This window comes from Rhipicephalus sanguineus, chromosome 1, assembly GCF_013339695.2.
Source record: "Rhipicephalus sanguineus isolate Rsan-2018 chromosome 1, BIME_Rsan_1.4, whole genome shotgun sequence".
Lineage (NCBI taxonomy): Eukaryota > Metazoa > Arthropoda > Arachnida > Ixodida > Ixodidae > Rhipicephalus > Rhipicephalus sanguineus.
The window spans coordinates 228,678,868-228,700,122 of NC_051176.1; the positions used below are offsets into that span (position 1 = coordinate 228,678,868).

A 21,255-nucleotide genomic window follows, 5' to 3' on the forward strand; every position below is an offset into this window, starting at 1 on the left:
TTTTTTCCTGGGGGGCGGCTCATTTGCTGAAAGCCTTGACTATTTGAGAAAAATGCCTATTTTCATTATTTATTTTCGACAAAACACCATGCGTCATCAAAATTTCGGGGAGGGGCGGGCCCCCAGGGACCCCCTCCCCCCTGGCTACGGCCCTGCAGCGATCTCTGTACATGACTGCGCACGCGAATTCACGGTCTGGTTATCATAGTAGAGAGTATAATCTTCGGGCAAGCGAAACGCGTGCATTCTGACACGCGCCGTTCAAGTCAGCGCGGCACGTGTCGGAAACAAGATTACGGGACGCGCCATTGGTCGGCCTAACGTCGGCTCTAAAAAACGCAACGTGGACGGGTATTGCACCTCGTGGCGAAACTCGACTCCTGTACTGCCCCTCTGGAGTATGTCTACCAGGGCGTAAATGTGCTCTCATTCGTCGCACTGAAGTGCAAAGGCTTCTGACACAGCATGACGCATTCGCTTCTAACAGGCCCGTAGCCAGGAATTTTTTTCGGGGGGGGGGGGGGGGGGGGCACTTGCTGAAAACCTTGACTTTTTGAGAAAAACGCCTATTTTTATTATTTATTTTTGGTAAAACACATACTTCACCAAAATTACGGGGAGGGGGGGGCGGGCCCCTCGCCCCGCCCCCCCCGGCTACGGGCCTGGCTTCTAAGCATCGCTTTACTTGTTTTTCTTTTTTTTTTTTTCGAAAGTCTGCCCTTAGGCATAATATTTATTCAGAAATACACATATGAATTTGCTTCGTGTATGAAGTCCAGTAACGAACGGTGGTGAGGTCCACTAATCCAGCGTTCAAGGTCGGGTGGTCGGCCAGGCCTGAGGCCTGTTGCACATAGGTGACGACGATGGCTTAATTGTAGACCCGTGCATGTCCACAATAAGTGTGTGACAGTTACATCGCTGACTTGGGGCGTTGCAAATGGGCACGATGTACCATACCGGCCGCGGTACTTTTGCGCCCAAAGGGTGGTCACGAATGGGGTAAGCGCAACCCCAACGCGAAGCCTCCGCAACGTAACCTCCTCTCGGCGGGTTAAACCACCAGGGAGGTCTGACCCACACGGAGGTATAAGAGCTCGTGTGGTACGTCGGAGGCTTTCTTTTTCAAAAATAGGTTTTTCGATTTGCTCGGAATCGAACAACGCATGAGACGGGACCAAGTAGAGACGACAGACACGTCGCTGACGCGATTCTTCCTTTCATCGCCGTATCTGTCGTCTTTACGCTTACTCCTGTCTTATGTGTTGTTCGATTCCGTCATAATAACGTGCGAACCAGTCAAGTGCTAGAAGGGTCTGCAATTCTGGGGTTTCACGTGCCAAAACCACGATATGATTACGAGGCACACCGTGGTGGGGTAGTCTGCATTCATTTTAACCACCTGGGATTCTTTAACGCGCACGTACATCTAAGTACAGGGGCGCTTTTGCATTTCGCCCCACCGAACCGTATGGCTAACAGCGCCTTGTCCAGTAACAGCAGCGCGTGTGCTGAATAAACCTCACTCCCTCCCTGTCCTTTCTTTCTTTCCTTTACTTCGTCTGCAGATTTTGCTCCAACATGTCTGACGCGCTGACGGTAGCAGCAGCTATTTCATGGGCGTGGTCAAGTGTTGTCTGTAATAATAATAAGGCTTAACGTAGCCTAGTGCTTCTTGGAAAAAGTAATACCATTAACGTGATGAAAGACGACGCTGGCTTGCCGGGGAACGCCTCCAATGTATCTTATTAAATTGGAAGCATTTCTTAGTGAACTAAAGGCACTAAAGGCACTAAAGGCACTTTGACCGTTCCTATCTGTCTCTCACGTCTGGGTACTCTCGTGGTCGCCTCCTTGACTTGGTATACCCCAAATTTGGCATATGAGAAAATGAGTGTATGACGAATATGACTGACAGGCCATGACATGAATAACATGACAGGCCTGTCGCCCTACGTCATAAAAGCCCTCCCCCGTCACGTGTGGCACGTACCAGCCTTCCATGGTCCGTGGTATGCAGGTATGCCCCGCAGGTGATTCACCGTTTATATGAACCCAGTAACAGCGAAATTACGTTGAACACTTTATGACACTTTGCATTAAAAAAGAAGACATTCCGTTTTTTATAGACGCGATTTTAATACAGCAGATAAACGCTGACATACGCGCTGCACCGAACCTTAGCCACCAGCTATGCGGTACAGATCGTAAAAGTATTACACCAAAGCTTGCCTAACATCAGTTGTTGGGGCGATGCTTGGCTAACGTCATTTGTGGTTGTAGTGCTGGCTATCCGTCTTATAGCAATGTAATAAACGTTACATATGTACTCCTATGACTCAGCAAGCTATAGGGTGTAGCGTTGCTCGCCCCCGCAGGATACGCCAACGAACGCTGCTTACACTTCGTTTCAATAAAAATGACGTCTGTGCTGTAACGTGAGTGCTGACGTCACGTCGAACTATAAGCTACCCTCTACACGCGTGTATAGTCGACGTGCCCGGTAAGCCCACGATGTGCACACAACTACTGAGTTTACGCAACGATGTTGATCTACTTCGTAAGACTTGGCTCAAAGCCAACAAAAAAAAAAATGCGGCGTAGACAGCTACTCGCTCACTGCTTCGCATGAAGTCGGTTCCTACAATGCGAGGGATCTGCCGGAATTTTTTGTGAACAAGCCTTGTCACCGTGTTCGCGAAGAAGAACAAAATTGAAGCCACAACTTTCTAGAACCTAGTACAGGCTTAAGTTATCGCTTTCGTACACGTATCCTAAGTACTACAAAATATTAGAAGTGCCGCCGGGCAAAGTTCAACCATGCATTACACACACTGATAAAAAATTTAGAACTGGTTGAGGTTAGCTGTTACCCCTATATAGATTGAGAAGTGAAGGTTTCATATACGCAGGGACGACTAAGGTTGGTTGTTTTCCCTGAAAGTAACGCAAAGATGGCTGGGGGACTGAAAAGTGATACAGCTCACAAGACGTCAAAACAACACCGAAGGTTCTGAACACGCAAGTTGAGAAGATGCACAAATGCAGCCGCCTAAGCGACTCCCCAGCACCGCTGCCGTATGCGCTTGTGTTGCAGACGCAGATAAGAAAAGCACTTCATAGCGGGAGACTCTGAGCTCACAACAGTTTGGCAGGTCGCCCCAAAACAGGTCACCACCATGGAACTCCGGGCCACGCTTCTCCTAGTTTTCACTTTGATCGTTGGTTCGAGTGGACAGTTTGGGTAAGTCAGATTGAACTAATTGCAGATCAAATAAATGGACAGCATTTTGCGTGCCTACCATGACTGTCAAAGACGGAAGAAAGAAGAGTGTCTCGAAGGCCTCACATGCATCAATTGTTGAGAGAGATACAGCTGTAGTGTTACTGTCGGTTTTATTACACTGACTAATACTAATGTGCTTTTTTCACGTCTCTGATGTCAAAGCACAGAATGGAGCGAAGCTACGAAAATACTGGACCAATGATTCAGCAGTCTGCACCAATGATTCAGGATTTAACGGAAAATGGGTCCTACTGGGAACCAAATCTGTATGTTTATCGTATTATCGGTCATAAAGAACAGACTTGCTTACACGGCTGACATGCGGCAAGCATCTGGGTAATGATCGGTGTTATCGAGGCAATACGTAGTATTACTGCGCGGATTGGCGTGGATACTGGGTCTGTTTGGTACAAGCATGACGGAAGCTGAAGGTATGAGAATAAATAGCTGAGTCTACGCCCCACCCTTCCCCAACTACGCAGGACCTAAAGAAGGGGGAAGGGAAAGGGGGGGGGGGAGTGCTTAAGTCACCCTTTTCCTGCGACCACACGACACCACTTCCGGTGAATGGGCACCCATTTTAATTTCTACGAAGACTGTTCCATGTCCCTAGCTCCATGAAGCATTAGGAAATATTGCCAGTGCTGCATGATTTTGTCCCGCATTAAATGAAGAAATTGGCCTTACATAAGGCCTGTATTCTGATCTGAATAGCGCATTGTTTGCTACTGCAATGAATGTACGTTATTCGAAGCCTATCACAGAAAGACTTTCAAGAAAAGTAGCAGGCTGCGTATCCTTTACCCAACAAACTTGCATCTCGTAGCGAAAGTTACTTATCTTTCATTGTTTTACAGCGAAAGCTGTTATGAGATTACAACAACAGTGCCGTAATTGTCCGCCGCCGCCGGGGTCCGTAACCGCTATCGCACGAAATAAGAAAAAATGAAGTAAGTAAAAGATACCCAGGATCGAATGTGATTGGCCCTCTACGTGGCAGTCGAGTATTTTACCACAGAGCCACGCTGGTGCTTGAAACTCCTTTGCAAGGATGCCCTATACAGGCGCCATGTTGGGCAAGGAATCGCGTTAACATATGTAATATAGCGTGGCAGAAGAGTAAAATAACAACCAGGCGTCACACAATGCTAATTGCGCAACGAGTGTGTGGTTTAAAGCTTGCCACCCACTACAAAGTGCTCAGACATAATTCTTCATCATCATCAGCCATATGCAGCGTCATCAAAGTGCACATAATGCCTCACAGACGCGTAGAGGTTACCACGATGCGGCGGTCAGGCTTAGCCTGCCCGTCTCAACCTGGGAGGAGCCCACTGCGCGCTAGTCGCGTCTCTGAGGACTATAATCAAGTTTCACCAACCAACCAACCAACCTCGCTTATCCGCAGAAAGACGAAAAGTGGCATAATGAGTGCTTTCCTACTTAACAAAAATTATGATTTATGGCGTAGTGGATACCTTGCATGTGTACTTGTATTAGATGCCCCAAGAGAGTTTGGAACGGGCTCTAGTAAGGCCGCTCTTTGACCGATCTTTGAGTCGGTCCCCTCTTTTGGGTGAAATAAAGTTTTGATCATCATCGAGCTTTCGCTGTGACTGTGCTGCCCATTGCGCGCAGGACTGGCGTTTCTTCTGCACTGCTTCGCCAGAGGTTCAGTTCTACAATGCAGATGCCGTTTTTTAAGACAATAATTAAAGTCCCGCTGCCAACAGCTGCGCGACGCCGTATACCTTCTTCATTATCGCATCAAGGCGAACGGGTTTTGACGTTTCTTCGCAAGAGTGCAGGTCACCATCGTTGTTTTAACATAGACCACGTGACATATAGCTATGCGTACAGATACGACTGTGTAGGACGTATATAGTAGTTAATGATGTTGCATCGGTGTTTCTCTCGCTTACGTCCGTACACGACTTGTGTGAAACCCATCAACCCTATCAAAGTAAGCAGCATCGTTTTCCGGTAATTTGGCATTTTATTGAGCATATCAAATATGATCAAACGACACACGACGAACACGTCTCTATTACACAGATTACAAATTACAAGTAGATGGCCTCAGGCCAGCAACAATGGAGTTCGCTCGCCAAAGCGTCAAGTGTATGGGGTATGCCAATGCAAGCGTCAGCTTGCACGAACGATGTATGTCGGGTCGCTCGTCGCTGTCGCGTGCATTTTCACTTGTGGTGAAACCCATCAATCGCCTTGTCTCAAGCTCGCGGAAAAGGGCATGCGTGCTCGAACAACCGGAGTTATAGCGCCGGCCCGAGACCGGACCCGATAAAATAGGCTATCAGCGCCGCATGATCGTCGCTATACCCCTTTCTTGCCGCTGCCGGCACACTCACGCTCGCGTCAGACAGATAGCTGTTCGCATTAAAGAAGCACGTTAGTCCACCTGGCAATTCTTTGTGTACTCCAACTGACTACGCTTTTCGCTCGTATTTTATTTCTCAGCTATTCTTTCCCACTTTTCTTCACTACTACTTCTCTTTAGTGTCAAAAGTAAACGAGCAGCTATTCTTCCCTCCTATGTTTCCCTAATTTCTATCTATCTATCTATCTGTCTATCTATCTATCTCTGTATCTATCTATCTATCTATCTATCTATCTATCTATCTATCTATCTATCTATCTATCTATCTATCTATCTATCTATCTATCTATCTATCTATCTATCTATCTATCTATCTCCAAGTGATACTGCATATGTAGCTGCCAGCAAAACGCTTCGCATAACATTGGTTTCTACAGTGTGCGGGACCTGCTCAATTTTTTCCCTCATATTCGGTGAATGCGTCTTAATTATCGTCACGGATTTAATACGCCAGAAATGGAGCGTTACTGACGCTCCTATGCATGAAATTCAATAATCACGTAACCGTGGGGTTTCACATGTTCGAAAACCGCGATGTGATTATGAGAAAAGTTGTAGTGAGGGACTCCAGGTTAACTTTGACCACCTGGGTTTCTGTAATGTGGACATAAATTTAAGTGCACAGGTGTTCTTGGATTTCGCCCCAACCGAAATGCGACCGCCATGGCCGATGATCAAACCCGCGTCCTCGAGCTCCGCAGTGCGACACCTTACCTGCTAAGCTACCACGGCGATTTAAGTGAAATCTAGTGCCTTAGAGCGAGTATATGAGAATGCACTGATATTAAGGTATTACAGGTATTCTTGTTGAAGCAAAATTTCCAGGTCATTGTTTTCTTTTGGTAAGGTATTTATTTATAACCTTTATTTTTTTTTTCCAGCATCCAACTGGAATGGCACAACCCAAACGTAACCGACATTCTCGGACGTGCTCCTGGCGATCCCGTCTCGATAATACTGACCAACTACAACAATGTAAGACTAAAGAAATAGCAAGAATGAGCTTATATGTCTCCTATCACTGATTATTAGCTGCTGATTCGTAGTCAGAGCGCCCCACTTATTACGGTTGAGTGCAAATAATTATGAACAATACAGATTGAGTGCATTTTGTCATCTCCTATTTTTGTCATTCCCGAACAGATGCAGTACTACGGAGTCCTGACAATTGGCACCCCACCACAGTCTTTCAAGCTTCTCATGGACACCGGCTCCAGTAACTTCTGGGTACCGTCGGTTAATTGCGATCAGAGTATGGCCTGCCGTAAGTAACGCACGCCCACGATTGCATTTAATTTCTTGCGCCCTTCGGAAATTTACTCGTCGGTCTCTTACCTTCACGCGATCGTAGGTGACCACGCAAAGTACGACAGCAGCAAGTCCAGCACGTACACCAAAAACGGACGCTACATCCGGATCCGCTACAGCGGCGGCGTGGTGCGAGGTGTCACGAGCATCGACAACGTGGGTGTCGGAACTGCTACCGTGACGCAGTACAAGTTTGCCGAGATGGATCACTCGGACGGCAAACTGTTCAGGAACGCCAAGTACGACGGCATCTTCGGCCTGGCATACCCAAGCATTTCTCAGAACGCGCAGCTCCCACTGTTCGACGCCATGGTGAAGCAGGGCGTCGTGCGTGAGGCCGTGTTCTCGCTCTACCTGAGCAAGCAGCCCAGCGAGCAAAACGGCGGAGAGATCTATTTCGGAGGCATTAACGCCCAGCGCTACACGGGTGCCGTTCATTACGTCGCCGTCAGCCAGGCCGGTCACTGGCAGGTCGTCATGGACAAGTGAGCCCACTTAAATTGACTCGCCACTCAACACTTGGCCGACAATTTAGGGAATGGGTAGATTAAGGTGCATATCATCGCCGTTCCTTGACGTGGTTTTAATAGTTACCCTGCACTCTCGCAGCTCCCAAGGACCTTTCGACAAAACTGGCAGTTTATGCAGTTTATGGTGATAGATGTTGCAGTTAAAAAAACCATAACTATTAGCGCCCTATCAACGTTGCAACGATTGCTTTCAAAGCTTGATGGCTTGATTCATAACCCAAGAGGCGTGTTACCTCGGCCGGGGCATCGCAGATAAAGCGCTAGTTGGATCGATTTTTTTTCTTTCCACATTCCTTCTGAAAAGGGTCCCTAAACAGCCTCTGAAAATACAAAGAACGAGCACGTTATTCTCTCCTGGCGTTTCCCGTCTTCTCAGCGCAATTCGTGACGCCAGCAGTCTGTTCACGTGTCGTCATGAGGAAATAAGCTATCGATTGGTTCATATACGAGGAATATCAGTAGTAAATCGTCTCCTACCACGCTTTGCCATGCAGTCACACGTCCGTTCTGCCTTGTCTTGCATGACTATCGTGCGCGATCAACTGATTTCACTTCGTTTTGCGCGTTTTCGACGGCGCAAGCGGAGATAACAGAGTGTATCCGAACAGCGCGAAACCATGATAGGACCAACGCTTAGCGCTGACGTTGTCCATATGTTCTATGGAGAAACAAGAGGCGAGGAAGAGGCGAGGGCAGTGAAGGCGAGAACGAAGCCGCACTCTCGTCTTTTGAACTCGGAGTCGTTTAGGGCATATAGTTTCATAAAATTAACCAGAGGGGACTCTGGCGCTGCGATCGTTCAGCCACCATGGGAATGATGGGTAGTACACGGATTTGCCTAATCTTCGTGCTTACGGTTTCGAACGCACTTGTGGCCTTGTATATTGCTGTGTTTTGTCGTTCGTCTTGGATAAAAGAATGGACTGAACTTCGTGACCATATTTGAATCGGCGAGCCTAAAAAAGTTAAAGTGGTGAAGTGGAAGTGCTGACTTCTGCTGAACTTCGTTTTGCGACAAAGCGTTTTGCGACAAAGCGACGTCGAGGAGCCAAACGGAGCCAAAAGAACGAAGTTTAGGCACATCCGTGTACTACCCATCATTCCCATGCTGGCTGAAGCGCTATGCGTTGCAGCTCCCATAGACACTAGCGCAAGAGTTCCCTCTAGTAAGTATTGTAGGAAACTCTATGGTTTAGGCGCCCTTAAATCTTGGCTACCCCACAGCGAGCCCCTTTGAGAGGATCGCTTCCTGATGCGCGTTGCGGCGTAGTCACGTGGCCTTTTCATGTTTGGCAGGCATTTTTTATTAGCCAGGAAAAAAATCAGCACGCACTTAGTAGGTTGCTGAATATAGCTGAGGTAGCAGTCCCTTAAAGGGCCCCTCGCCACCCCGCGTTCAAAGACGAGGGAGTAGTTTCCTCCTCGCCTTCGCTACCCTTCCTGCAGGCCATATCTCCTCCTCGCCATTTATTTTTTTAAAAGCACGTGTACCATGTCAGCACTGAGCGTTGAGCCTATCAAGATTTCGCGCTTGTCGGCTACACGCTATCTCCGTTTGCGCAGTCGGAAACACAGAAAATGAAGTGAAATCAGTTGATCGCGCACGATAGTCACACGAGGCAAGGAAGAACGGATTGGCGGCTGCATGGCAAAGCAATGCACGGGTGCTATGCAGGATGGCCCGAGCTTCTCGGGCACACGAGTTTCCTCCGCGCTTGCATTACGGTGGTTATGACAGGAAGACAGTGCGGAGCACGCGATAGCAGCGTTGATAAAAACGGCTACAAGAACGAGAATGGCGTCACAAACGCATGTGCGACATTTGCGGCGGTTTTCAAAGGAACACCGCGTGCGAACGCGTCAGCGCCGCCACTCAGTCAACATTTTGACAGTGCAGCGACGTCAGCGTGATTGTCGCGCTATCTTTTTGCCAACTCATCATCGCGCCTCCCACGGGCGTGTTCGTGGGCGTTTGTCCTCTTTCGGAAAATTCTTTTGTTCCACCTGCAGCATGGAAATTTCCACTATCGAAGGCAACAAGGGCGCACACGCAGCACTCTGGTGCAGCTCGTTTTTCTTCTCTGAAATATTACAGATAAATAAATGGACAGGTTACTGCTATACTTACATTACACGTCACAAGGTTTTTCTGTAGTAACGAATCGGTAGAAACAATGTCTCCACAAACAAGCCAACAGTAACATTCTCGCCGCATATCCCACCAGGGGCGCTTGCTTCATGGCTGTGAGTGGTACGTCGTGAGAGCGGTGAAAGTGAATGCGAGACAATCGTAGCCACGTGATGATATATAACCATTAGTTCCTCGTGCGTGTGTGCATAGTCTACAATAGTCTGTGCGATTAGTCTCATAGATGAATCGTGCCGCTCGCTGGCGTTGCGTCGTGAGCACTGTTCCTCGGCAAGAGGAAACGCGGTGGGCGGACCCGCTCTTCGCCGCGGGCGCCTGTCAGTCAAATTGATTGACGCGCGAACTCGGGCACAAACTCGTTGATTCTGAAAAGGCCCCAGTTCAACTCGTAACTGTCATAGTGCCGGTGTGCTTGTCAAGTGTTTTATGCGGTGGACGCTACTCAGCAGTCTTTTTGCATATAAAATAATTTAGTCAGCTTGCACTACTTGTGCAAGGCTGGGGCCATCGGAGGAGCTTGTGATCACCTATAACTTCTTCCAGCTTTTTACGTGGCTCGTCTACTCAGTATGCATGGTCTGCTTCGGAGTAACGACCGTGTCAGTGCGATCTCAATATTGGTGCTATTGATTAGGTAGGTCTTAACTAGCATGATATTGAATGTCATTTCTTAATTGTTAATGTATTAATTACCACGACATTAATTACCCAGGTTTAATTCGCAAGGTCCCGAATAGCACGGAGGTAATTAGCATAATACTAATTAGCATGATCATAATTAACACGACTTCAGTGAGTAAGGTCTTCATTATATTGGTTTTAAGTACTCGCTCCTAATTAGCGTCGTGTTAATTAGCGCTAATTGTCGATGTTATAATTACAGCGGCATTAATGACCCAAGTTTATTTCGCAAGGTCCTGAATAGTGCAGAGGTAATTAGCATAATTCTAATGAGCACGATCCTAAATAACACGCTCCTAATTAGAGTCGTGTTAGTTAACATTAATTTATAGTGTCTTAATTACCACGACATTAATTACTCATGTTACTCATGAATAGTACCGATGTAACTAGCATAATCCTAATTAGCACGGCCCTAATTAACACGATCTCGGTGAGAAAAGTCTTGATTATCTTGGTTTTAATTACATGCTCCTAATTAGCGTCGTGTTAGTTGGCATGATCTTAATTACCTTGTTCCTAGCTTCACACGACTTCATTAGCATGGTCTTAGTAAGACGTGGCTTAGTTAGCTCGGCCTTCGCATGATTTGGCCTAATCAGCTTCGTCATAGCACGCCCTGATTAGCTAGGTATACCGCCCAGCCAATTAGCTAATCAGCCGGGCGCACGTGCTCTGGGAGCGAGCAGACGATGAAGAAGAGAACAATGAGGGCGCGCGCCGGCTGAGCAACGCGCTAGAATGTACAGGCCGACCATGGTGATTATACACATGGCCTCCGCGATTAGCTCTAGCCGCCGTGTTATAAGGCGCTCGGTCGGAACTAATCTCAGAGGACACGGTGCTGATTATCCTAAAGGATACTTAGTGCAGACATTAAACGCTTGAAAATGAATTCAAACGGCCCGCGCACACATAAAAAAATATAGTTAGTAGAGCTTTCTGCCACTTTTCTTGCATGGGTGCACTTCTGCACTCAGTGGAACGACAAACAAATGAAAGAAGTTTGACGACACCACCCAACCTTCTCGACCGCCCTTGACGTGACGCCGCGTTCCATCGTAACCAATGGAACGGAGCGCGCGCTGAGGGATGGATTTCACCTTCTCGTACTATTAGCTCGTTCAAAAGGGGGTGTCGCCAGAGCTCGGAAAGATACCGAGTTTCGCCAAAATCGGGCCATCCTGCATAGCACCCCTGGACAATTCACATCTTTTATTTCGCGTGTATAAACCAATCGAGAGTATGTGTTATATAGACGTCACGGGAATCACTGTTCGGCGTCACGAAGTGCGCGAGAAAGACGAGAAACGCCAGGAGAGAATATTGCGCTCGTCTTTTGCATTTTCAAAGGCTAGTGAGGGGCCCTTTAAATATGCCTACAGGTTCCTGATTGGTCCTTTTAAAATTAGGAGAGTATTTCTCGAAGTTACAAAAGTCACTATAATTAACTAATTAAATGTCCTTAACGAAACAAACTTGGCAGATTCCACGCCTTGTGGTAATCGGTTTCATGCGAAGCAGTCAGCGAGTAGCTCTCTGCTGCACTTTTCGACTCTGAGCCAAGCTTCGAGGTGGATCGACGTGTTTTTGTAAGTGTAGTAGTAGCGTGTACATCGTAGGCTTACCAGGAACGTCGACTACACTGGCATTTAAAGGGTAACTTATGGTCTGACGTAATGTCAGCACTCACGTTCGAGCACATACGTCAGTATTATCGAAACGAAGTGCACTTCACGGTGCGATGATGTGAATATCATACGTAATTTTCGTTAGTGTATTCCTCTGTGGTCGCGCAACGCTTGAATATAGCTTGCTGAATCATAGGAATACAAATGCAATGTTTATTAAAGTGCTATAAAAGCGTATCCAACACTGGAACCACAGATGTTAACCTGACATGACGCCTTTATCGTAGGAGTACATATGTAGTGTTTATTGCTTTGTTTTGTAAAATTAGATAGCCCGCACCACAACCACAACCGACGTTGCACCGACATTACGCCTGCATAGGGTGTTTTTCCAATCAATTTCTAGACCTGGCGTGCCTCTGTGGTAGAATACCTGACTGCCACGCAGAATTTTCTTCGCGTAACGCAGTTTCACCATTTTTAAATCATCTCGATAACTGGGACACATGCAGACAAAATCAGCAAACTTGTATCTAACTTTAGTCCTCTTGATTCTGATACCAGAAATTATGCGATGGCTTATCACCAGAACATCTGGCACCCGCGATCGCTAAGTGCCTCGTGTGACACTGCCGTACACCGAAATAATCTCAGGACCTAATGGCAAGCGATAGGCCGGCGGTGTCTCCAATAGGCCTCATGGGAAATATGTCAGTGTAGCAAGTGCAGAGGGCGGAGCTGTTTTCTAACGGCTTTCTTTCCGGAATTTTGCTATAATGTGGCTTTTTTTTTATTTCTTCAGTGCGTTCTCTCTATCCTTTATAGCATCGACGTCAAAGGTACAAAGCTTCAGTGCGTTCTCTCTATCCTTTATAGCATCGACGTCAAAGGTACAAAGCTCTGCGTCGGTGGATGCCCTACAGTGGTCGATTCCGGTACATCCTTCCTCAGCGGACCCAGCGCTGATGTGGAAACTCTTCACAGGGTCATCGGTGCTACGAAAACAGCTGCTGGATACGTACGTACGCAGCAGAAATTATACCACAACGACGTCAATGTGTCTGGATTCCGCTTACGGGTGTTCGCGCTGACAATCCTTACTCTATGTTCTTGCCAAACAAGGCGTGTATTAACATTTATATCATACAACTTTGTGCCCAGAAACTACAGCGCCACTTTCCAGTCCTATTTATGCCAGCCTATTAAGTATTCGAATTCTTCTCACCACCGTATATGCGTTATTGACGCATAAATTTATGTCCATGCCAGATCAGCTCACTTGAGATAAACCCGCGTTATCCTGATATCACACAATAGGGCATGATATCTTGCTGAAGTGGCACATTGACGTGGTTATTCTCTAAAAGACTGCTGTTGACGACCCCTCCGCATCAAAGTTGTCTATTCCTGTCCCATCTGCAATCACATGTCCGCTAGCGATAAGTGATCATCATCAAGTCTTAGCGACAATGTATCAGCTCATTCAGAAACAGCTGTAAGTCCCCGTCTCAGACGCAGAAATGCCCTGATTATAAAAGAGCTGGAAAGATTGAAATAAACTTTGCTGCATTTAAGAAGAAACCTAATTCTAATAACTACTGGAAAACTTGGAATTGCATCAGCACCCATAACATATTTTCAAAATCGGCGAAGATTGATAAACTGAAGAAATATTCAAACAATCTTTACACCCTCGTAACTCCGGACGAGGAACAGATTATTACAATCTTTGAAACGGCGCTCTATCAGGAGGTATAGGGCAGACAAACGTCAGCACTCTTTTTGCAGCTTAATTAGCTGAACTTGATAAATGTTTAAACGAGTGTGCTCGTTTTTTTTTTTTTTAAAGCATATGGACCGCCTCTGACAGCGGTATTCAACGTGCCATTTTAAGCTCACCCCAAGTGAGTGCAAGACGCGTGTCTCTCGCCCTGTTTTGATGCCGTGTTTTAATACTTCGTTTTCGGTGACGCTAACGTTACGCATCGCATTTCCTTTTTCGGTGTTTTCCTCTTAAGTACGTTATCGACTAAATAGAAAAATCAGCTTACAACAGTCTATTAATTTTATAGTTCAGTTCCATTGCAATAAACATGAAACTTAATATAAGCGAAAAAAATTTTGAGGAGTCATTTCACCCGGTGAAGGTGGATGGCCAGCGAAGCTGCTTAGCACACGGCGCAGAGGCGGCACAGAATTTCGAACCATAGCCGCACCCTGCAACTAAATCCGAAATGTCTGTCAAGAAAGTACCTTGTGAATTTAGCGCATGCTCCTTTAACGTCTCCCACTTGACCAGCATGCGTCTTTTTGGCCGCGGCATGCGTCGTCTTCTCAGGCTAGCCGCATGCGCTTGTCCTTTGGTGCGCGATCTTGGGGAGCCATTTGAACAGCGTGCGTCTTTTTGCCGCATTCTCAGTTTCCCGACATGCGTCGACTTGTCTGACACAAAGCGCTGTGTGTACTACGTGTCATTCCTCTTGCGGGTGTCTGTTCGTGTATTCCTTCCTTCCTGATGAAAATTAAGCCCCGCCACTAGTATCGAACCTATAGCAGTGTTCCACCTGAATGATGACGCCCGACGCATCCATGCCAACGAAGTATGAGCGCTAAAGGCAGCTCTGATTTGCCATTTGCGTATCGCACAACAGTGCACACGGCAGTTTAATATCATCAGCGAGGTGACTGGAGAACCGGGGAAGAGGTGCAGGCTAGCCGCGATTCGCAAGGTGCTCACCTTCATTAGAGGTGGTAAATAGAAAGTGCGGTACATCACTCACCGCTCGACGCACTGCGGTGCACAAGGAAATCGTAAACCGACAACGAGTGTGACTCGTGAGAGAAGTTATATACCAAGCTGTTTGCTGAATGTAATGTATTGCTGCTGAATGTTGCAAAGTACAGGGACACTCGAGCGGCCTATCACGTCATCGCTGTTGACGTCGGTTCAGTGGGGTATGGGGCAGAGAAGTTAATGTACCATATAGGCCTCGTGCGCACATGCAGCGCCACTGCGGCGGCTGCTGGCAAAATGTCCCTGTTCCCTCCGCATAGCCGCGCTTGACAGCAGCAGGTTGGCAACAGCTCCGAGCAGCGCAAGCATGTGTACGCGGCGAAAAAAATACTTCTATCTGCTCTAGCGATTTCGCATGTCATAACAGCTGCAAGAACACGACCGGGAAACTGCCGAAGGTGCAATTTTATCATTTTCCATGGAAGTCCTACGAGGCTGATCGGTAAAAACGATTGGAACGCAGCCGTTCGGCACGCCCGATAAGCAAACGCGTCCTGCCTTGGCGCGGTTTCTTTCGCTTTCTATCCAAGTCACTGGCGTAACCAGGGGGATTCAAACCCCCTCCCGCCCTCCGAATTTTTTTTTTTAATTTGCATGTGTATGTATACACGCACCCATACAAACGCACGGACGAACATACGTAAAGTATGGTTGAACCCCCGCCGAAAAAAAAAAATTTGTGGCTACGCTGCTGCTGCAGGTAATATTGATACATTGTTGGTCCCCTTGTTCCTTTTATTATTGTTAGCCCGAACGGCTATTTGTGGCAACCATTGCGACACAAAATAGTCCTCTGCAGTGCCCACTTCGTCGGCTGTGCACGACAGTCGTGGTGAGGGACCTCAGGATCGGCTTTGTGATCGGAGGACCTAGACGAAAAACACAGTTGCACATGTTGAAAAAATAAAATTTAGCAAAGTGTTTGACGTACTAACAGCGTTAGAAAACTAAGAGACGGGCACTTCGTGCGGTCTCTATCTTTTTAACGTTGCTAATACGTCATTTCAACTATCCCAGCTTTTTGCTAATGCGCGCCGGTCATAGGATAAGCGACGCGCGAGGCTACCGATAAAAAGTATTTTCTATCGTATGCCAAGAAAAAAAAAGTTTACTCGCTTCGAAACGCCGAAATGCACGTCGTACTCCATGCTTCTTATTTCTGTGACGCATTTTCCGAATATTTCCGACCGACCGACGGCACTGTGCGGTTCTTATATCACGCAGTAAACGTGATTAGCGGCATACAGGTCACCCCGCCGAAGCGAAATACTTAATTTGAAGTATTCCTGAACGTTTGCTACTCGTCCGTAGCCGCAAAAAAAGCAAGCGGGGCTCGTTTTGCGTTGCCATTTTCACGCATCGACGTTCACCGCGCAAAACTGCGAGCTACGCGCCGCGAAGGGAACAGGGACAAAATGCGCTAAGTGGCCGCACTGGTGCTGCGCACGCGGAGAGCGGTGGCGCCATCAACTGAGCGCACGAGGCCTATAGAATCCCCACTGAATGCGGGTGTCTATCCGATGCAAAGTGATTGGTGTCTATGCTATATGATGCGAAGTGTTCGTTTGGGTATGGCCTGCCCGAGCGTGGGGCACCGATACTTTGCCTGCTCACATCGACGCTGGCATCCGACAGGCGCACTTCGCGCTTCCGTTCTCGAACGTACCCGCAGTCCCGTGCCTAGTCAACCGTCGCTTTCGTCCCTGAGTAGCAACGACAAGCGGACGGCGATCGATCATGCTCTCTCGCGCATGCACGACGCCCGTCTGTTGAAAATCTGCTAAGAATGCGCATGTTTAGAATATGTCACTGGCCGTTCGCTAAGTCTAACTTTTGTCGCAAAGAAGGCCACGGGAAAACGAGATACGAGGCTAAACGGCGTTTCTACGCGCGCCGACCACACTTCCGAACAAGCACAATGCCAATCTGGTTTACAAAAGCTGTCCCGTGACGTTTTCTTTTTTTTTATTGCGATAGCAATTAGATGGACACTCTCGGCTGATTTTTGCCGTCGGCGTCGCCGTCATGTCCCGTATATATATATATATATATATATATATATATATATATATATATATATATAGAGAGAGAGAGAGAGAGAGAGAGAGAGATACTTGCGATAGGTGGCGAGACACTGGAAGATGTAAAGGAGTATGTCTACTTAGGACAGGTAGTAACCGCGGAGCCGAACCATGAGAGTGAAATAACTAGAAGAATAAGAATGGGATGGGGCTCATTCGGCAAGCATTATCAAATCATGAATGGTAGTCTACCACTATCCCTCAAGAGGAAGGTATATAACAGCTGCATCTTACCGGTACTTACCTACGGAGCAGAAACCTGGAGACTTACAAAGAGGGTTCAACTTAAATTGAGGACGACGCAGCGAGCGATGGAAAGGAAAATGATAGGTGTAACCTTAAGAGACAGGAAGAGAGCAGAGTGGGTCAGGGAACAAACGGGGGTTAAGGACACCATAGTTGAAATCAAGAAGAAGAAATGGATATGGGACGGGCACGTAGCCCTTCGGCAGGATAACCGGTGGTCATTAAGGGTAACTGAGTGGATTCCAAGAGATGGCAAACGCGTGAGGGGGAGACAGAAAATTAGGTGGGTAGATGAGATTAGGAAGTTTGTAGGTATAACCTGGCAGCAGAAAGCACAGGACCAGGTTGATTGGCGGAACATGGGAGAGGCCTTTGCCCTGCAGTGGGCGTAGACGGGCTGATGATATATATATATATATATATATATATATATATATATATATATATATATATATATATAAGCCACGAAGAAAAATAATTCAGAAACACTTTCCGACGCCCGGACTCGAACGGGCGACCTCTCGCTCCGCAACGCGCGGCGTTAGACAGCTAGGCCACGAGGAGTACCGCCTCTCAGAATGCTAACGGCAAGCTATTTATATACACCATTTACTTCAGCATGCTTTCTCGCTCACCAGCGAGATGGCGCGAAGTGCGCGAGGGGCGCGCTTTAAAGGTCATCGCACCGTTAGCAGCGTTGCGTGCGCGCCTCCGTGCACTTCGCCCATGGAGGAAGGAATACTAAGGAGAGGCCCTGACGTCACATTCGTGAAGCCTCCACATCGCAAACACCCGCATCGCCTCCTAGCGAAGGCGCAGCGAAACATTTCGCGACTTCCGCCGCGACGTTTGCAAGCGCATGCGCGCATCGCGAAACTTTGCAGCCTTTTTGTTTGTTTTTTGTTTTTCGCCGTGCAAGCGGTGCAGTCGATTCACGCATGCTGCTCTTGGTGTGTGTTCTTTAGGAAAGCTACGCAATGCCCAGCTGTTGCGTATACCCGGTGCAAATCGCGTGCACTGCGGACAGTACCGGGTGTCACTTTTCATGTGTACGTATACGTTCGCTTCATTGCTGATCACTAAGGTATGGTATTTGCGTGCGAAGCTCTCGGATGTGCGCTCTGTTGCTTGTTACTCGTTCTGTCAACTCAAAACTCATGTGAACTTTTGTTTTTGGCGTCTGACGCGCCGTACATAACGTGCGCTGAAGGCATCGTACGTTTTAGAGGCTGTGTCGTTCAACGAAAGGGCAATAAACTTTTGTTGTTATTATCGGACTACGTGACGTATGTATTGTTCGGTGTGCGCTCGATCGCTGCGTGCTTGTGTTGTGTGCGCACTGGAATTACGAACTTTACGTGCACGATCGCCTATACAATACAGCGGTGTCCTCTTTTCGACGTGGAGTTACGTCAACTATAGATTGGAGTTGCGCCGCAACCGCTAATCGGGCAATAGATCGGGAAATCGGGCTACGAGAAAGGAAAAGAGAGATCTAACGCCCTGTAGAACGCGTAAGTCACTGCTAGGTAAGTTCGAATACGATGATGCAGGGGCTGAATGTTTTTGATTACGGCACGTGCCGGTACTTTCTGCACTGTTGCACAAAAATGCTCCACGAAGAATCTCAGCACGCTGTGCTCGGGCCTGCCACGCACGAACAGTCTGGTAAACGTCTGCTTGCAACGTTTTACTACGTGCAAACCGCACAATACGCGCTAAGTTTACGCCGGGACTACAAATCCGAGCAGAAGCGAACCACCGCGGAAAGCACGCCGCGGGGCGTCTGCTGTTTTGTTTGCCCCATACCGGTTTGTTTGCCCCATAAATCTGACGTCACTTCCGCCACACTTTTCGCAATGCATTGGGATACGATAGGGCCTCTCCTGAGTTTTCCTTCCTCCATGACTTCGCCCTACAGGGCGTGGTCGCCTGCATGCGCGCTTGTCTTGTGGAGGGAGGAAGGGTGGTTGTATGTCTTGTGCTTTCACCGCGATGTCCGCGCTGAAGTTACGGAGCGTACGAAAGTCATTTTGCTTGCTGCAGCGGCCGCGTTTGCGAAACGAGCACGCTGTTCAAACAGAAATAAGTAACAACTGTGACACTTGATAGTTCGCGCTCGTCCTGTGCGTGTCCTTTCGTGCGTCCTTTGCGCTTGAGCGATGCGCTGGAAATTTCGAGCTGCTTTCCGTTCTTCGCGTTACATTCCAATTTGTTGCTATCGCAATCATTGCTTCGCCGTTGCGGCTAAACTGTGGCTTTTTATTGCTCAAGTAATCAAGGCATTTGGGTAAAAACAGCGTCGCCTTCTTCCTGGCGTTGGCACGGCTCCCTTGTTACGTGCACAGTTGCATGCAGTGAAGGAATCGCAGAACGATGGCAAAAAAGCAGCAGCTAGCAGCCGATATGCTGAGGTGCTACTAGATTTGTTTTTCAACGCCCAATAAAAGATGGACGGCGCTTGCGGGATTGTCGCCAGATTGCGCTCTACATTTGAATATCCCCTTTTGTAATCGGAAATTTTTTTACGTAGTTGTACAAGTCTGCTGCGAACACAGGGTGTGGTCTCCGATTTCCAGGCAGTAAGTTCTGGCGTTGCTTTCACCAGAGCGAATTTCAGATCGAGGTTCATTTTAGCACAAGGACTAGACAGCGGAGAGTGCAATTTGAATACACTGCACGCTCGGATGTCTTGACTCGTTATTACATGAACGCGTGTGTTTAAAGCTGACGCAAATAACTTAGTCCTTCAAAATTAAGCTTCGTGGTTTTGCACATTTCATTTCTGACACTTGCAGTATGAAGTCGACTGCAACAGCATCTCCAGCTTGCCACCAATCACCTTCAATCTGAACGGCAAATCCTTCCCACTCCAAGGAGAAGCCTACACGATCAGGGTAAATGCGCGCAATGTTTACTTCTATTTCTTAAACATATTATGTTTGTTTTGGTAACGCGAAAAAAAAATCACACCATCTCCCGCTAAAAGGGACCATGAGGCGATGCGAAGCAGAGTTTCGGCATGTGGAGCCTGCGTTTCAGAGGTGGAGTGGTGAGGGAGAAAGGGGTGAGGGGAAGTGGAGAGGGGGAAGGGGAGGGGTAAGGGCAAATGGAAGGGTAGAGGTGATGTGGAGAGGGGGAAAGGGGAGGGGAGGAGGGAGGGGAAGTGGGGAAGGTTTGCGCATGCGCAGTAAAGGTGGTCACGCCGCACACCACCGCCACCGGATTGAACTACGCTATAAGATGCTTCACATCTAAAACTCTAAGAGAAAATAATCCTCGACACTAACGACAGACCGCCAGACTCCCTGTACCGACGCTGGACACTTCTTCGCAGATTCCGCTCACAACCGGCGGTGTTCAGTGCTTCACGCGCATCTCCGAGTCGGACGCATCCGGTACCAACCTCTGGATCTTGGGCGCCGTCTTCACGCAGACCTATTACACAGTGTTCGACAGGAGCCAGAACCGTGTCGGATTTGCCACTGCGGTCTAGAAGGTGGTCTTCGCCGCCAGCATGGAAGGATGCGACATTCGTACGGCCGTCCGAAATGATGGCTCTTCCCTTTGATTGTGAACTGAATAAAGCGTGCTTACTATTTCAACGGGCGTCCTTATTTGTCCTATCTTCACTTGACTATCGCTCTCTTCGCTTCTGTGTGTCGCTTCACTTGTCTATCTGAAATAAGGGATGCGATTTTCCATGAGCGCAGGGATCGCAAAGCCACTTCATTAGGTATCGCTTAAAACAAGTTGCACGTGAATGGTGCCTAAAACGCGTTGTTTCACGGTGAACTTGCATCGTGGGAGCTATACTCTCAGAATTAGCCAGTCTGCAGCGCAATTACTTAACTCAGGGGTCTCAAACACGCGGCCCGCTGACCTTTCGCGAGCGGCCTGCGCATGACTATCTTCGTCCTTTTTTTTTCCTAATAAATATGTTCATGAGCTACACAGACATGATCGGGCTCGAGCATTTTTTTCGTGAGACACCCCATGCGGCCACCATGCGTTGAAACGTAACCGTGGAACAAAAACTCAATATTTCAGTACTGGCGCCCAGATTTTAGCTATTCTGGAGGTCGGTGTCGATATGTTTCTCGAACCCTGACGTCAGATCCCCTTCAGAAATGTCCCATATATGAGATATG

At 47.8% G+C, this 21,255-nt stretch overlaps 1 protein-coding gene across 1 annotated transcript; it reads left to right on the forward strand.

The window, feature by feature from the left end:
* Positions 1-3,145: 3,145 nt before the first annotated feature.
* LOC119373668 (lysosomal aspartic protease) lies at positions 3,146-20,715 on the forward strand. Its single transcript, XM_037643733.2, has 7 exons — positions 3,146-3,244; positions 6,566-6,659; positions 6,828-6,948; positions 7,036-7,477; positions 12,860-13,001; positions 19,903-20,001; positions 20,442-20,715. Exons 1-7 carry the CDS (start codon positions 3,180-3,182, stop codon positions 20,598-20,600), a joined length of 1,122 nt encoding a protein of 373 aa, XP_037499661.1. The 5' UTR covers positions 3,146-3,179; the 3' UTR covers positions 20,601-20,715.
* The last annotated feature ends 540 nt before the right edge of the window (positions 20,716-21,255 follow it).

Coding starts and splice junctions, on each gene's coding strand:
- LOC119373668 (XM_037643733.2), top strand. CDS start 3,180: ATGGAACTCCGGGCCACGCTTCTCCTAGTTTTCACTTTGATCGTTGGT. Junction 6,660..6,827: donor TACTGACCAACTACAACAAT/GTAAGACTAAAG, acceptor ATTCCCGAACAG/ATGCAGTACTACGGAGTCCT. Junction 6,949..7,035: donor CGATCAGAGTATGGCCTGCC/GTAAGTAACGCA, acceptor ACGCGATCGTAG/GTGACCACGCAAAGTACGAC.